Raw genomic sequence first — 15,772 nt, forward strand, 5'->3', positions numbered from 1 at the left:
CACATAGATTATTCCTAAAGGATTGTTTAGTGTAAAATATGTTGAAGATTAGCAAACAGGTGGTCAGTTCTTTAAGTGAGGAGCTGTTTCCTCTCAAAATAAGTTTATTCAGCAAACTGAAGCGTCTCCACCATAGACATCTATTAAAAACAATAATTAATAAATAAATAAATGGCATCAGGGCACTAAGTCACAAATTACACACTGCTAAATATTTGAGGGTTGCACCATTAACTTAAGTAGGACGTAACCCTACGCAATATTTACAAAAGCCTCCGACCAGGAGCAATGGTTGGAATAAAAAAGCAGACTGATATTTTAGACATTAATGAGCTCATATAATGCATGACAGGCATCAATCCTTTCGACATACAGTATGATATTGACATTTACACTCGTTTACGTTTACGAGAGAAAAAAGCATACTTTTAAGCGGTTCTTCAGCATGAAACCGTTCTAACGGTGCAGTTTTCAGGATGCATAGCCGGTGTCAAGTTTCAACACATTCAAAATATATAGGATATTAAAATTAATAAATGTCTATTTTCCCAGCCTGTTGTATTAGTATTTATTTATCACCCCTTATTTATTTTTGATACAGTTCCTATATATTGTTATTTACACAGGGCAAATGTACATTTTATCAAATCAACTTTTATTACGTATTGTATTTTAATGGGGATTTAATTTATTACAGCTGACAGTTACGTGAGCAAACAAGGTTTGAACATCAACCGTAACAAGATCAAATTGAAATTCATGGCTTTTTAACACTTCTGTATAAAATTTCAAGGCTGTTTATTGGATCAATTAAATGTCATATTAAGCGACTATGTATTACTTTACGGAGAATTTATGAGCTACTAGTTAAGTCTTGCCTAAAGAGCAGGTGGTGCAACCAAATTAAGCACTGACTTAGTTACAAACTAACTAGTAGTTACTAAGCCCTTAGTGTGAACTTTATGTCCCAACTTACGTGAGACCTTACGCACAGCGGGTGCAACCCTACCCTGGTCTCCTCACCAGTGTTCCCCCATTTGTCAATGGGACCGCCGAGTTATGTATTTTGTTGCTAACCTTATAGGCTCATTTTGATAGAAGGGCTCTGGTGCTGCGCTCACTTTCTAACGTGAGGACGCGTTCGGCCTGAACGGCCCTTTAAATCGAACATTTTCGATTAGTTTGGTCTAGTATTTTAAAAGTTGTAACTGGCTTAACTAGCACTGTAGTTGACCAGAAATGGCAAAGTGAGGACGGCTGAACAGATCAGTCAGAGAAAGCCAGTTTAAATAAAACATATTATTTAATCGGTCTTTTCCACATCATTTTACAAAGAGACTTTTATTTTAAAGGGTCGATTTCCCGGATCTCGCGAGATTGAATGATCCATGCGTTTGAGCAGCTGAGCAAAATGGACTGAAAATCAATCGATTTGTTTCTATGAGCTGAACCCACAAATTAGACTTTGCTTGGTTATAGCCGAAACCAATGGAAACGAATGTTTACTGGTTAGGTCCATTTTAGGAAACATTTTATTACTCTGAATATTTAGTTAATTTTATTATGGATTCAGTGGAGACAGCAGAGGAGCTGTTAGCTAAACAGCATCGCAAGGAAAAGAAAGACCTGCAAGGTAAAACAACACAATATACGCAAACATTTACGAGATGATCTTTAGTGATTTCGCTTTAAGACAACATTTTATGTTGATGCATGTGTTAGGAAACGCTACATCAATGTCTCTAAAAGTGGGTTTGTTTCTTAGCAAAAATACAAATTATGAAAAATGCGGTGCCCAAAAATGACAAGAAGAGGAGGAAACAGCTGACTGAGGACATCGCCAGATTAGAGGCTGAGCTCAGTCAAAAACACGAAAATGAACTCAAACAAATGCAGATCTCTTCCACGGTACATAAAACCGCTCATCTTCACTTTGAACATTCTATTAGATGTTAAATATCACAAATGTCTCTTGATTAAGTTTGCAGCTCACCAATACATGTCTGATGATTGTTTTAAAGCCAGAAGAGGTATCAAATGCATTGGATTCCGTGAGTTTGGCAGATAATGAGGAAAAAACAGATGCAAAGCAAGCCAGGACATCTAAAGCCCAGAAGAGAAGGGTGAGTTCAAGGTGGCAATACTCTTTTAAAAAAAAAACCTTAAGGACAACCAGCAATGTAACATAATAGTAATACTACAACATAATGGTATTAAATAAATGTGTTTTCTTAATTTTGAACTGGATTGGCATTCAATGTTTAAGGAAGGCTCTGCTTTAAAGGATTAGTTCACCCAAAACTGAAAATTTGTGCATTATTTACTCACCCTCAATCCACCCCAGATTTGTATGACTTTCTTTCTTCTGCAGAACACAAATTATGATTTTTCGAAGAATATCTCAGGTGAAAGGTGGCCAGAACTTTGAAGCGTCAAAAACCACATAAAGGCAGCATAAAAGTAATCCATATGAAACGAAGAATGTGAATCACCAAAATCAAAAGTAGAAGAATTTTTTGGAGGGCTGGTGAAAGTGTAGATTTACTGTAAAAAAGGACTTAAATATTGATCTGTTTCTCACCCACACCTGTCATATCGCTTCTGAAGATATGGATTTAACCAGTGCAGTCATTAATTGCTTTCATGTTGACTTTATGTGCATTTTGGAGCTTCAAAGTTCTGGCCACCATTCACTTGCATCGTATGGACCAACAAATATTCTTCCTGAGATATTCTTTTAAAAATCTTTGTTGATGTTCACCAGAAATAAATAAAAGTCATACACATCAGGGATGACATGAGGGTGAGTAAATGATGAGAGAATTTTCATTTTTTGGGTGAACTATTCTTTTTACATCTGTTTTGGGGATACTGAATTGCTGGCTTTCCATTTAAATCCTGTCTGATGCTCTTATTTAACCTACATCTCTTGTGTTTCCTGGTACTTCTTAGGACAAAAAGGCTGCTCTTGAGAAGGAACGGGAGGTCCGGATCGCTGAGGCAGAGGTGGAGAATCTTTTCGGCTCCCGTCATCAGGAGGGTCTGAAGCTGAGACAGAAGCTGGCGGAAAAGCACCTGCAGATCAAAGAGATCTCCTCTGATGGACACTGCATGTACCGCGCTGTGGAGGATCAGCTGACGGAGCGAGGCTGCTCTCTCAGCCTCAAAGAGCTTCGGGCTCAAACAGCTCAGTATATGAGAAGCCATGCCGATGACTTCATGCCTTTCCTTACCGACCTCAATACAGGAGACATGTACACTGCAGGTGAACATCAACACTCTGTTCAGTGGTGCTTTATTAAAAGCACAGCAAGATTCACTTTGGATTGGAATATACAGTATATATACACACTGGCAGTCAAAAGTTTGGAACATTGTACAGATTTTGCTCTTATGGAAAGAAATTGGTACTTTTATTCACCGAAGTGGCATTCAACTGATCACAAAGTATAGTCAGGACATTAATTATGTGAAAAATTACAAATTACAATTTGATTTCTTTTTTTTATTCAGAACTTCATAAACTACTTCAAAGAGTTCTCATTAAAAAATCCTACTGCACATGCAGCAATGGCAGCTTTGCAGATCCTTGGCATTCTAGCTGTCAGTTTGTCCAGATATTCAGGTGACATTTCACCCCACACTTCCTGTAGCACTTGCCATAGATGTGTGGCTGTCTTATCGGGCACTTCTCATGCACCTTACAGTCTAGCTGATCCCACAAAATCTCAATGGGGTTAAGATCCATAACACTCTTTTCCAATTATCTGTTGTCCAATGTCTGTGTTTCTTTGCCCACTCTAACCTTTTCTTTTTGTTTTTCTGTTTCAAAAGTGGCTTTTTCTTTGCATTTCTTCCCATAAGGCCTGTACCCCTGAGTCTTCTCTTTACTGTTGTACATGAAACTGGTGTTGAGCAGGTAGAATTCAATGAAGTTGTCAGCTGAGGACATGTGAGGCGTCTATTTCTCAAACTAGAGTATCTGATGTACTTATCCTCTTGTTTAGTTGTACATCTGGTCTTCCACATCTCTTTCTGTCCTTGTTAGACCCAGTTGTCCTTTGTCTTTGAAGACTGGAGTGTACACCTTTGTATGAAATCTTCAGTTTTTTGGCAATTTCAAGCATTGTATAGCCTTCATTCCTCAAAACAATGATTGACTGATGAGTTTCTAGAGAAAGCTGTTTCTTTTTTGCCATTTTTGACCTAATATTGACCTTAAGACATGCCAGTCTATTACATACTGTGGCAACTCAAAAACAAAGACAATGTTAAGCTTCATTTAACAAACCAAATAGTTTTTAACTGTGTTTGAAATAATGGCAAGTAATTTTCTAGTACCAAATTAGCAATTTAGCATGATTACTCAAGGATGAGGTGTTGGAGTGATGGCTGCTGGAAATGGGACCTGTCTAGATTTGATCAAAAATTACTTTTTTCAAATAGTGATGGTGCGGTTTTTTTACATCACTAATGTCCTGACTATACTTTGTGATCAGCTGAAAGCCACTTTGGTGAATTAAAGTACCAATTTCCTTCCGAAACAGCAAAATCTGTACATTATTCCAAATTTTGGCTGGTTTTTGATCGATAATTAAAATTTTTTTTTAAATTAATTACAAGGTATGCCAATTAATCCAATTAATCGCATATATAAATATTTGCTCATATTTGCTAAATATTTGAGAAAAACCCTCAATGTGAAATACAGTGCCTGGCCAAAAAAAAAAAACAAAAAAAAAAAATTTGCTGTTTGGATTTAAATAAGCCGGTACTTAAGAGCCTATGTTTGGATCATTATTGCAGTGATTAATATGTTTCAGCTGGCAGCCATTCTTTTAACTCTAACTGATGCAGTGTGTAGCTTCTCATTTCTTAAACAACCATGTTGGAAGACGTATCCCATGGTCATGGAAAAGTTGTTACTGTGTTTCAGAAGGGGCAAATTATTGGCCTGCATCAAGCAAAGAAAACACCTAAGGAGATTGCTGAAATCATTGGAATTGGGTTAAGAACTGTCCAACGCATTATTAAAACCTGGAAGGATAGTGGTGAACCGTCAGCTTCGCAGCATAAATGTGGTTTGACTCTCCCGTCATCAATGCAAGATCTCAGCCAAAACTTAATGCAACGCTGGATGGAAATAAATGTTGTGATGTTGCATAAGGTTGTCGAAACAATGCCACGATGAATTCACGCCGTAATCAAAGCTAAAGGTGGTCCGGCGAAATATTAGAGTATGCCACTTTTTTTTTTTTTTTTTTTTTTGGGCCGGGCAGTGTACATATGTAAACTTTGTATTATATGAATGCGTGCATTTGCAACTTTTGTTAATGTTTCTTACTTTAGATGAGTTTGTGAAGTACTGCAATGGCATTGCAGACACAGCTGCTTGGGGCGGACAGTTAGAGGTCAGAATACCTGTTCCATATAAATGTCCCATGAATAATATACATCGATAATATCCACTTTTTGTCTTTCCCTGTTTTGTTATTATTGATGCTTAATTTGATCAATGTATTTCCTCCATGACAGTTGAAAGCCCTTTCACAGGTCCTCCAGCTTCCAATAGAAGTCATTCAGGCAGAGTCCCCCTCTATTATTATTGGTGAAGAATATGGCAAGCCACCAATCACACTCATGTAAATACCTGCAGTTTGTTTATGTATTCATTATAAACAACTAAGATTATTTACAGAAGTACTTTTCCCTAGGTCTGTACTTTAAAATCGTTTCACTGTCTCTTTCAGTTACATGCGGCATGCATATGGACTTGGTGAGCACTACAACTCTGTGGAACCTCTGAAAGATTTAGCAAATGAAGAAGAGGGCTGACCCGATCAGTGACTCGCATCAATACAGTATATGCAGCTGTGCATAATTCATTAGCCTGTTGAATTGGACCTACTGGAATTTCATTCAGTTTTGATAGCAGCAGCTAAATTGAGCTTGTTCACTTATAGAAGATGCTGAAATAACACAAAGCAGCAACTTTGGATGCAGTGGATAAGATTAATGTAATAATCCATGCTTGCCAATGCTGTTCATGAATTGTCGGAACTGTATTTGCCTTGTGTTATTCATGAAAACGTGCATATCAGCTAAGTAATTTGCTCTATGAGGTGCTGGATCATGTAAAGTGCGGCATGCTGACTTCATTGTCTTGGAATAAAGAGAACCTTTTATCAAAGACAAGCGTCACTCTTTTAAATATTTTGCTGTTCTGTCTGTGATCTACACAGTATGTCTTGATGGCAGTGACTGTATGCAATACTGGTGTTTGTCCGACAGGCGGCGCTAGTGAGAAGTTGCATTGCATCTCTATGGAAACGTGTTGAAAAGTTCAACTCGACAATGCAAAAGTAAAATGGCAAACGATTTAGTCATCAAAGTATTAAAAACAAAAACAAAATCGCTCAACTTGAGCTCTAGAAAAATTACTGATCTCCCAGAAGCGTTTGCGAGGCTGACATGGATTCTAACATTGAAGCTGAATAATAACTATTTGTCGAGTCTGCCATCTGAACTGCAGAGTTTACGACATGTGAGCGAGACCTGCCACGTTTGATCTGTTTTATATTTGTATTTAATACTTTTTAAACATATACAGCTAAAAATTATTCAATGTTAGAGCGTCAAAATGCAAAGTTTGTCTTAACTTTTGATGCATAATTTTGAGTGGTCAAAAAATGTCTAACAAATAAAACATTTTAAGGAATGAAGAACACTTAAGCACGGGTAGTAGATGTAATATCTAGATTTTATTTTAGAGACTTAAAGGAATAGTTCACCCAAAATTATAATTCTCTCTCATCATCAATTATCAATGCAAGTGAATGGTGACCAAATTTTCAAAATCTAAAAAGCATTTAAAGGCAGCATAAAGGTAATCCATATGACTCCAGTGATGTAACACTTGTCTTCTGAAGAGATCCAGTTGGTTTTGGGTGAAAACAGACAAAAATATAGGGTACAACAAGGCTAGAGGCACCCCTTAAGGACATTTTGCCTTTTTCTGGTCACAAAAATGTATAAAGTTACAAAAAAACTATATATATATATATATATATATATATATATACAGGTGCATCTCAATAAATTAGAATGTCGTGGAAAAGTTCATTTATTTCAGTAATTCAACTCAAATTGTGAAACTCGTGTATTAAATAAATTCAATGCACACAGACTGAAGTAGTTTAAGTCTTTGGTTCTTTTAATTGTGATGATTAGGGCTCACATTTAACAAAAACCCACCAATTCACTATCTCAAAAAATTAGAATACATCATAAGACCAATAAAAAAAAAAACATTTTTAGTGAATTGTTGGCCTTCTGGAAAGTATGTTCATTTACTGTATATGTACTCAATACTTGGTAGGGGCTCCTTTTGCTTTAATTACTGCCTCAATTCAGCGTGGCATGGAGGTGATCAGTTTGTGGCACTGCTGAGGTGGTATGGAAGCCCAGGTTTCTTTGACAGTGGCCTTCAGCTCATCTGCATTTTTTGGTCTCTTGTTTCTCATTTTCCTCTTGACAATACCCCATAGATTCTCTATGGGGTTCAGGTCTGGTGAGTTTGCTGGCCAGTCAAGCACACCAACACCATGGTCATTTAACCAACTTTTGGTGCTTTTGGCAGTGTGGGCAGGTGCCAAATCCTGCTGGAAAATGAAATCAGCATCTTTAAAAAGCTGGTCAGCAGAAGGAAGCATGAAGTGCTCCAAAATGTCTTGGTAAACGGGTGCAGTGACTTTGGTTTTCAAAAAACACAATGGACCAACACCAGCAGATGACATTGCACCCCAAATCATCACAGACTGTGGAAACTTAACACTGGACTTCAAGCAACTTGGGCTATGAGCTTCTCCACCCTTCCTCCAGACTCTAGGACCTTGGTTTCCAAATGAAAACAAAACTTGCTCTCATCTGAAAAGAGGACTTTGGACCACTGGGCAACAGTCCAGTTCTTCTTCTCCTTAGCCCAGGTAAGACGCCTCTGACGTTGTCTGTGGTTCAGGAGTGGCTTAACAAGAGGAATACGACAACTGTAGCCAAATTCCTTGACACGTCTGTGTGTGGTGGCTCTTGATGCCTTGACCCCAGCCTCAGTCCATTCCTTGTGAAGTTCACCCAAATTCTTGAATCGATTTTGCTTGACAATCCTCATAAGGCTGCGGTTCTCTTGGTTGGTTGTGCATCTTTTTCTTCCACACTTTTTCCTTCCACTCAACTTTCTGTTAACATGCTTGGATACAGCACTCTGTGAACAGCCAGCTTCTTTGGCAATGAATGTTTGTGGCTTACCCTCCTTGTGAAGGGTGTCAGTGATTGTCTTCTGGACAACTGTCAGATCAGCAGTCTTCCCCATGATTGTGTAGCCTAGTGAACCAAACTGAGAGACCATTTTGAAGGCTCAGGAAACCTTTGCAGGTGTTTTGAGTTGATTAGCTGATTGGCATGTCACCATATTCTAATTTTTTGAGATAGTGAATTGGTGGGTTTTTGTTAAATGTGAGCCAAAATCATCACAATTAAAAGAACCAAAGACTTAAACTACTTCAGTCTGTGTGCATTGAATTTATTTAATACACGAGTTTCACAATTTGAGTTGAATTACTGAAATAAATTAACTTTTCCACGACATTCTAATTTATTGAGATGCACCTGTATATATATATATATATATATATATATATATATATATATACAGATGGAGCAACATAATTTATGTGAAAATAAAGTTGTTTCGATTAAAATTAAGTAAAAAAAAAAAAGAAAAAAAAAAAAAGGTGGTGAGGGAGCTTTTCACCCCACACCTGGGGTAAAAGGCTCCCTCACTTGGGGTAAAAGGCCCCTAGTGGGTTTAAAGTGATATAGTGTAGATACCGCGCCAATAGTTAATGTGCACAATTTGTCAACAAATGCAAAACATTTTGAGACAGCAAGATGCTTTTTTGGGTAACAAGTTGTGATGCTTTCTCAAAATAAGCACTTCAGGAAGAAGTCAACTATTTCCTATTAATTTCAAAAACATTTGCCATTTTATTACATGTCTAGTATTCTATATACAAACTTGTCTCTACTATGATTGGATGAGTCAATGTGAGCCCACTTTGAACATTTTTCATAACAAATCTATTCGCCCCACTTGAAACCGACTGGGTTACGACCTCTTCTGCCTTCCGGGTTCTGCCTGTTCGGACTTGGACTTGACCTGCCCTCACTGCCTGGTCTGTTGATTCCTGTAGCTCCAAAACAAGCAACAGACATCAAATGTCCATTGAAATATCTTTGTGTTCTGCAGAAAAAAATAAAGCCATAAGATTCTGAGATGATGAGAGAATTAAAATTTGTGGGTAAACTATTCCTTAAATGCCCCTTTGTACCTATATGCATGTAGTTAGGCCCCATTTTTTTTTTCAGCAACACCCTTTTCCATTTTTGTCTTTCTTTTATGTTTCTGTTTATACTATTTAATTTAAATAAGGGATTCATATTATTATGAATAATAATAAGTATTATTATTCTTATTTTTTCAATGTACATTAATTGTGTGCGTCTTAAGTTGACAGAGCTCAATCTTGGCAATAATGTTCTTGAGGAGGTGCCATCTGTGTTAAAGCACCTCTGTTGTCTGAAAAAGCTCTTTTTATATGGGAACAAAATCAGCCATTTGCCACCAGAGGTGCTCGGTAAGCTGACACTGTTTTATATTCAGCATTACTGTTTTCTATATTCAGATGTGTCTTAGTATACGTTTAATTATTTGCAGAGGGTCTTCCAAATCTTGTGCTGCTCAATTTGAACCACAATTCAATCAAAGTCATTCCTCCAGAAATAAAAAGGTGAGTTAGTATTTATTTATTAAGTCTGTTGTCACACTCTTTCACATTTTTACATTTAGCTATATGACCAATGTTGTGTTTGCAGGCTTTGTGCTCTAGAAAGCATCAGCCTCACAGACAATCAGTTGGAGCAGATTCCCGCTGAATTCGGCTTGATAAAGAGCTTGACTGAGATTAACTTTAACAATAATAAACTGACTCAAATACCACAGCAATTGTACAATTTATCCCAGCTGAGGAAGTTGTACTTGGCACGAAACAACCTGACAGAACTACCAGAGGCAAGGGACTGTTATTATACTTTACACATTCTTATACATTTTATTAATAAATAAATAAAGCTACCTATTGTACCATATAGTTAAACTGTCTGTATTTAGCTATTGTCCAGTGGTACTTTTTTTTAAATTTTTTTTATTTAAGACTGATGTTAAAAAAGACATGTAAACACATAAATAATACTGGCCTGTAGGTACTTCTGTTTGCATTTATAACATTCATTCTTTGCTTAGGGTGTTCTTGGTTGGAAAAACCTGAAGATCTTGGATGTTGCTGGGAATTGTTTATCAGTGTTTCCAGTCGGTGTAAGTTTATTTGAAGATTTACGAATTTCAATTTCATAACAAAACTCCAACAAATTGAACTGAGTAATCTTTAACAAAATAAAATAAATAAAAAACTAAATATTTTAAGTTTTATTAACTTAATTTTGTTTAAAGTTGCACAATTCAATGGAATGAAATTGAAATGCATAAATCGTAAAAATATTTTTTTGAGTGGACAAAATAATTGGAGGTGTATGCATTTATTAAATAATTATACATATTATTTTTGTTTATTATTTTCTCTTTTTTGTCATAGTTCCAGTTTCTTGCATTAAAGGAATTGTTCTTCGAGGGAAACTGTTTAGTTCCATTTACACTGATGGAGTCAATTCAAGAGAAAGAAGCTCTCTTGTTAAAGGTGCAAAAATATTGCTTAATGCTACAGTAACATTTTATGCTTTTCTGTGACAAATTGAAGGCGTTAGAAAGGACGTTTAGAGTTGAAGTTGTTCCTGTGCAGGAACTCTCAGCCAGGCTGATTCTTAAGGAGAGCACAAACAAGTTCTCAGTGGTGTCCAAGGCTCTGCCAATTTACCCAGAGCTGCAGGACCTGCTGTCTCAATGGGGCCAATGTGCCTTGTGTGCCCAGCCTTTCCTCACCACCTGGTTGGAGTGTGTACAGTTCATAAACCTCTGGAAGGTATTCGCCCATTCTGCATGTCTCTTTACCTTCAAACCTACGTTTAACACCACTGTTCACAGTGTGGCAGTATATTCATACTCAATAGTGGTGTTGTTGGAAAGATTGGCAGGAAGCTTAAGATGTAATGATCTTAAGTGACACTTGCTAGTCTGACAACTTGGCACTCTGCTTACAATGCTGCAGTGCAGGCTAAACACAACACATTTTATCAAATTTAAGTTAGTTCACCCAAAAATGAAAATTCTCTCATCATTTACTCACTCTCATGCCATCCCAGATGTGTATGATTTACTTTCATCTGCTGAACACAAACAAAGAATATCTCAGCTCTTTAGGTCCATACAATGCAAGTGAATGGGTGCCAAAATTTTGAAGCTCCAAAATCCACATAAGGGCAACATAAAAGTACTCTAGACGACTCTTGTGGTTAAATCCATGTGCTAGGTATGGGTGAGAAACAGATACATTTTTAAGCACTTTTTCCTTCACTTTCACTCTCTCCTGTTTGTGGTGATTTACATTCTTCATACAAGTCTCTGTGAAAGACAGTTTTGGCTTAGCTATGCTCAGATTCAGAAAAAAATGACAAAATCCACACTGAAAAACCAAGCGAGCTGCACTCTGACCCCAGCCTAGCTGGGATATGTGAAAAAGAAGAATTTCACTGTATATGTGCAAATGTATAATGTGTGATGAATAAAGAAAATTATTATTATATTATAATTATTATAATTATTATTATTAATTATTATAAAATTATTATAATTATTATTATTCACTGTTTCAGTATTGGCATAGTTACTGCATTTTGACATTGTAGGGAAGAGCGATGCTTGCATTACAGAGATTTAATATTCCCCTAGTATGCAAATTAAATATGTTTTAATCAAGAGAGATTAACAGGGGCACTAACCTTTTTCTGGGGTCACCTTTTAAAAACTTAGTAAACAATAATACAATTTTGTACTTAAATGAGTAGTTCACCCAAAAAATGAAAATTCTCTCATCACTTACTCACCCTCATGCCATCCTAGATGTGTATGACTTTTTCTGCAGAACACAAATTAGGATTTTTAAAAGAATATTTCAGCTCTGCAGGTCCAAACAATGCAAGTGAATGGATGCCAAAATGTTTACGCTCCAAAAAGTACAAAAAAGCAGCATCCAAGTAATCCAATCCATATCTTCAGAAGTTCTATTATAGGTGTGGGTGAGAAACAGATCAATATTTAAGTACATTTTTGCTAGAAATTCTTCTCCCTGCCCAGAAGGGGGCGATATGCTTGAAAAATGTAACTCACCAAAAACAAAAGAAGAAGAAAGTGTAAGTTAAAGTGGAGATTGACTGAGCAGGGAGGAGAATTTATAGTAAAAATGGACTTAAAAATTGATCTGTTTCTCATCCACACCTATCACATCATATGTTGTTTTGTCTTTGGACAGCACATGGGGATGAAAAGCTCCCAGTCTATTCCAGTGAGAGTGTTGCTGTGTTCCTACGATTGCTTCAACAGAAATGACCATTTATACTATAGGCTTATATGGATATAAATAAAAAATGTGTCTTTTTATTCTACCCCACCATGTCTGATAATGGTTCTTCTTTATAAATCTGTTTATTAGAAAGAATTATGTTTATGCATTACACCAGCAGATGGCAACATTTGATCGCTGGCATTCTTTGATCTGGCTGTCAGACAGATATCTGCTGCAGTGAATCATTCCAGTCATGTTTTGTTACATCTCACAATAATGCACATCAGTATGCTTCTAGACTAGAATAAGCTTTAAAGAAACACCATTTAAAGGGATAGTTCACCTAGAAATAAAAATTCTGTCACCATTTACTCACCCTCATATTGTTCCAAACCTGTATGACTTACTTTCTTCTGTGCAACACAAAAACTGATTTTTTTAAAAAAATATCCTGGTCACTCTTTTCCATATAATGAAAGTGGACTGACAGCATCAGTCACCATTCGTTTTCATTGAATGGATAAAAGATACCTTGAATGTGAATGATCATTGAGGCTGTCAGTCCTTATAAAATTCTTCCTAACATCTCCTTTTGTGTTTCATGGAAGAAAGAAAGTCATATTGGTTCCACATCAGGGTGAGTAAATGATGATTTTTGGGTGAAATATCCCTTCAAACAGGATCTTTTATTCTTTTTCATTGCAAATATTTAAAGTATGTCTTTGATATCAACATCTAAAAATGTTATCGCAATAAAAGAGGTGGTTTAAGTAAATAATGCCAGTTCTATATTAGATAATCATTATATGTTTCACCATAAGTTATTTTAAATCAATCTGAAGCACTCGGCCACAGGCTATGCACAGTTTTTATATTTTTTTATTTTATTTGCATTTTTCCCTTTTTAATCATCTGTCTATAGTCTAGCTTTATGCTTGCCATTCTAATTCACCACAATGAATGCATTCCGTACCTACCCTCTGTTTGGGCCAATGGCATCTGTTCTAACCTGAGAGGAAACTTCATCTCTCAAAATTAATTTCTCATGCAGGCCTCCTGAGCTCGTAGCAGAGTCTACCGAGTTGGGCCTGATGAATAATGCAGCAGGTTTAATTGCAAAGCCAGAAACTAATGACTTTGGACTGGTTAACAGCAGGGGAACCATACATCTCTGCAAACTGAATGAAAAATCAGTTCAGAAAAAAGAAGGAGGGGGGAGAAAACGCTAATTGATGAATAATTAAAGCTTGAGCTACAGGGCATAATTGTGACATTTTGTTTCAATCAATTTAGAAGTGTGGGGAAAAGTGCACTTAGGAAACTAATGGTGACTGTGTGGATGTCCACTGAAAGGAGCCACTAAACTCAGTCATTTATTATACAGCTCTCAGTCAAGCTCAGCCATTATTCTACAGCATTTGCTTCAATTTCCAAGCAATTGTGCACTTGGTGGGCTTTAATGCACTGCACAAATGGTATATGCCCTCGCCGTGAAAGGAGAAGAGAAGATAGTGTAAACAAGTCTGTTGTGCTTCAACAAAACCCCCCCCAGCAGGGAGAAAATTATGCTAAATGCAAATAATAAAATGCAATGAGCAGTATAATTTGGAACAGCGTATAAAAAATAAATGCTTATCAACTTTTAAAATGTAGGAGAAAGCATATTATTTGTGGTCGACGTCAAAAGCCATGCATCTGTTCAAATTTTACACTATTTTGCCACATATATCTGTCTCTTGGTAATATGGTTAAGACTAATACTAACAAAAATATTTGGCCCAGTGTTTGTTCCATGTATTACTAGGTTGGTAAATCACATCTGCTGTTTATGCGTTTACAAAATTGTCAATTTTCCGTCGTGTTGATCATTTTTTATATTCTTGGGCTTATACAGGTCATGGTAATATTAGTTCATTTAAATGTTTGATTTTTAAGGAATATTCTCAATGCACTTTAACTTGTCCCTCTTTGTCTTAAAAAAAAAAAAAAAAAACATAGAAGCAAAAATCTGTGGCACTTACAATGGAAGTGAATGGGGCCAACCCATAAATGTTCAATTCTCACTGTTTCAAAATTATAGCCATAATATGTAAACAATATGCATGTTAACATGATTTTAGTGTGATAAAATTGATTACTAAGCATTTCTGTGTAAAGTTATACTGTATACCATTTTACAAGGATGTATTACTGCAATCCCAGTAATTTAGTATTCTGCCGCAAAAAAAACAAAAACGATACAGCTAAATTTTTTTTTTAAATAGCAGAGGAAAAAGATTTAACAGATGAATTGATGTTTGTGCTTTTATAAAATTATAAGCTTCCCATTTCTGCCTTTAAGCCCTCCAAAAATTGGCCCCATTCACTAACCCCATTTTAAATGCATCACTGTAATCTCGTTTTTTGAACAAGTAGAAATATTTTTTTTGTTGTAATCACCATTATGCCACAAATGCTATTGATTTAGCTTAACTTATATTGAACCCGGAATATTCCTTTAAGCACATTTCTGTTAGATTTTGTTCGATAAACATTTAGTACTCTGTTGGGTTGCCACTTGGTGTCCAATGTAAAATTTAGATCAAGAAACAAAGCCAGTTGTGTACCACTGTTTTTAAATCATTAAGAATACATTATTTTTTTGTTGGTGGTTTGGTTTATTGTCAACTTTAAGTGTACATAGAGTTTTTTTTTAAATGCCGAATTATGCTAATTTGTTTGTGTTAGGAACCACTAAGTATGAGTATTTCTTTATGTGTCTAGACTGAAACAGTCTGCCTTTGTGGCAGAGCCCAGTGGCTGCCATTACTCAGTGCACTGGAAACAAATGGTGCACCAGCCCTCTCCATCTCTCTAGCTGGATTCTGAGTGCCTGAGGTCAGCTTTGAGGCTACCAGACCAAAGCTTACCACATGATCTGTGGCCTTTGCATTACAGTCAAGATCACGTACCATTTTAGAAAGAGAGAGAGAGAACATCTGAACTGAAACATGCATTATTCCAGAGAGCAGTTGTTGGGGTCTTTAAGCAGCAGGACCGCCTCAGGCCATGTCCGGTATCAGCGTGTGTGTGTTTGCGGATGTGTATGTGTATGTGCGGGAGCGCATCTCCTCTGTCAGAACACTTTGTTAAAGCAGAGCCAAACCATCCTCTTGTTTTGCTAACCTTGTTTCCTCACAAACTCCTGTCCGAACACACTGCTG

The 15,772-nt window shown here is 36.6% G+C and overlaps 2 protein-coding genes across 5 annotated transcripts; both read left to right on the top strand.

Annotated features, from left to right (window-relative positions):
- Positions 1 to 1,273: 1,273 nt before the first annotated feature.
- LOC127420654 (deubiquitinase OTUD6B-like) lies at positions 1,274 to 6,195 on the top strand. Of its 2 annotated transcripts, XM_051663078.1 has the most exons (7): positions 1,288 to 1,633; positions 1,766 to 1,908; positions 2,022 to 2,123; positions 2,953 to 3,265; positions 5,350 to 5,411; positions 5,536 to 5,642; positions 5,751 to 6,195. In XM_051663078.1, exons 1-7 carry the CDS (start codon positions 1,564 to 1,566, stop codon positions 5,833 to 5,835), a joined length of 882 nt encoding a protein of 293 aa, XP_051519038.1. In that variant the 5' UTR covers positions 1,288 to 1,563; the 3' UTR covers positions 5,836 to 6,195. The 2 variants fall into 2 exon arrangements, with proteins under 2 accessions (XP_051519039.1, XP_051519038.1); XM_051663079.1 differs by lacking the exons at positions 5,350 to 5,411; positions 5,536 to 5,642; positions 5,751 to 6,195 and adding an exon at positions 3,514 to 4,917 and having other exon boundaries at positions 1,274 to 1,633.
- Positions 6,196 to 6,363: 168 nt separating this feature from the next.
- lrrc69 (leucine rich repeat containing 69) lies at positions 6,364 to 12,662 on the top strand. 3 transcript variants are annotated; one of them, XM_051663075.1, is made up of 8 exons: positions 6,364 to 6,544; positions 9,566 to 9,692; positions 9,773 to 9,845; positions 9,931 to 10,126; positions 10,358 to 10,429; positions 10,707 to 10,808; positions 10,911 to 11,090; positions 12,537 to 12,656. In XM_051663075.1, exons 1-8 carry the CDS (start codon positions 6,368 to 6,370, stop codon positions 12,642 to 12,644), a joined length of 1,035 nt encoding a protein of 344 aa, XP_051519035.1. In that variant the 5' UTR covers positions 6,364 to 6,367; the 3' UTR covers positions 12,645 to 12,656. The 3 variants fall into 3 exon arrangements, with proteins under 3 accessions (XP_051519035.1, XP_051519036.1, XP_051519034.1); XM_051663076.1 differs by lacking the exon at positions 10,911 to 11,090 and having other exon boundaries at positions 12,537 to 12,662; XM_051663074.1 differs by lacking the exon at positions 12,537 to 12,656 and having other exon boundaries at positions 10,911 to 11,414.
- Positions 12,663 to 15,772: the final 3,110 nt, after the last annotated feature.

Source organism: Myxocyprinus asiaticus, chromosome 30 (genome assembly GCF_019703515.2).
Source record: "Myxocyprinus asiaticus isolate MX2 ecotype Aquarium Trade chromosome 30, UBuf_Myxa_2, whole genome shotgun sequence".
NCBI lineage: Eukaryota > Metazoa > Chordata > Actinopteri > Cypriniformes > Catostomidae > Myxocyprinus > Myxocyprinus asiaticus.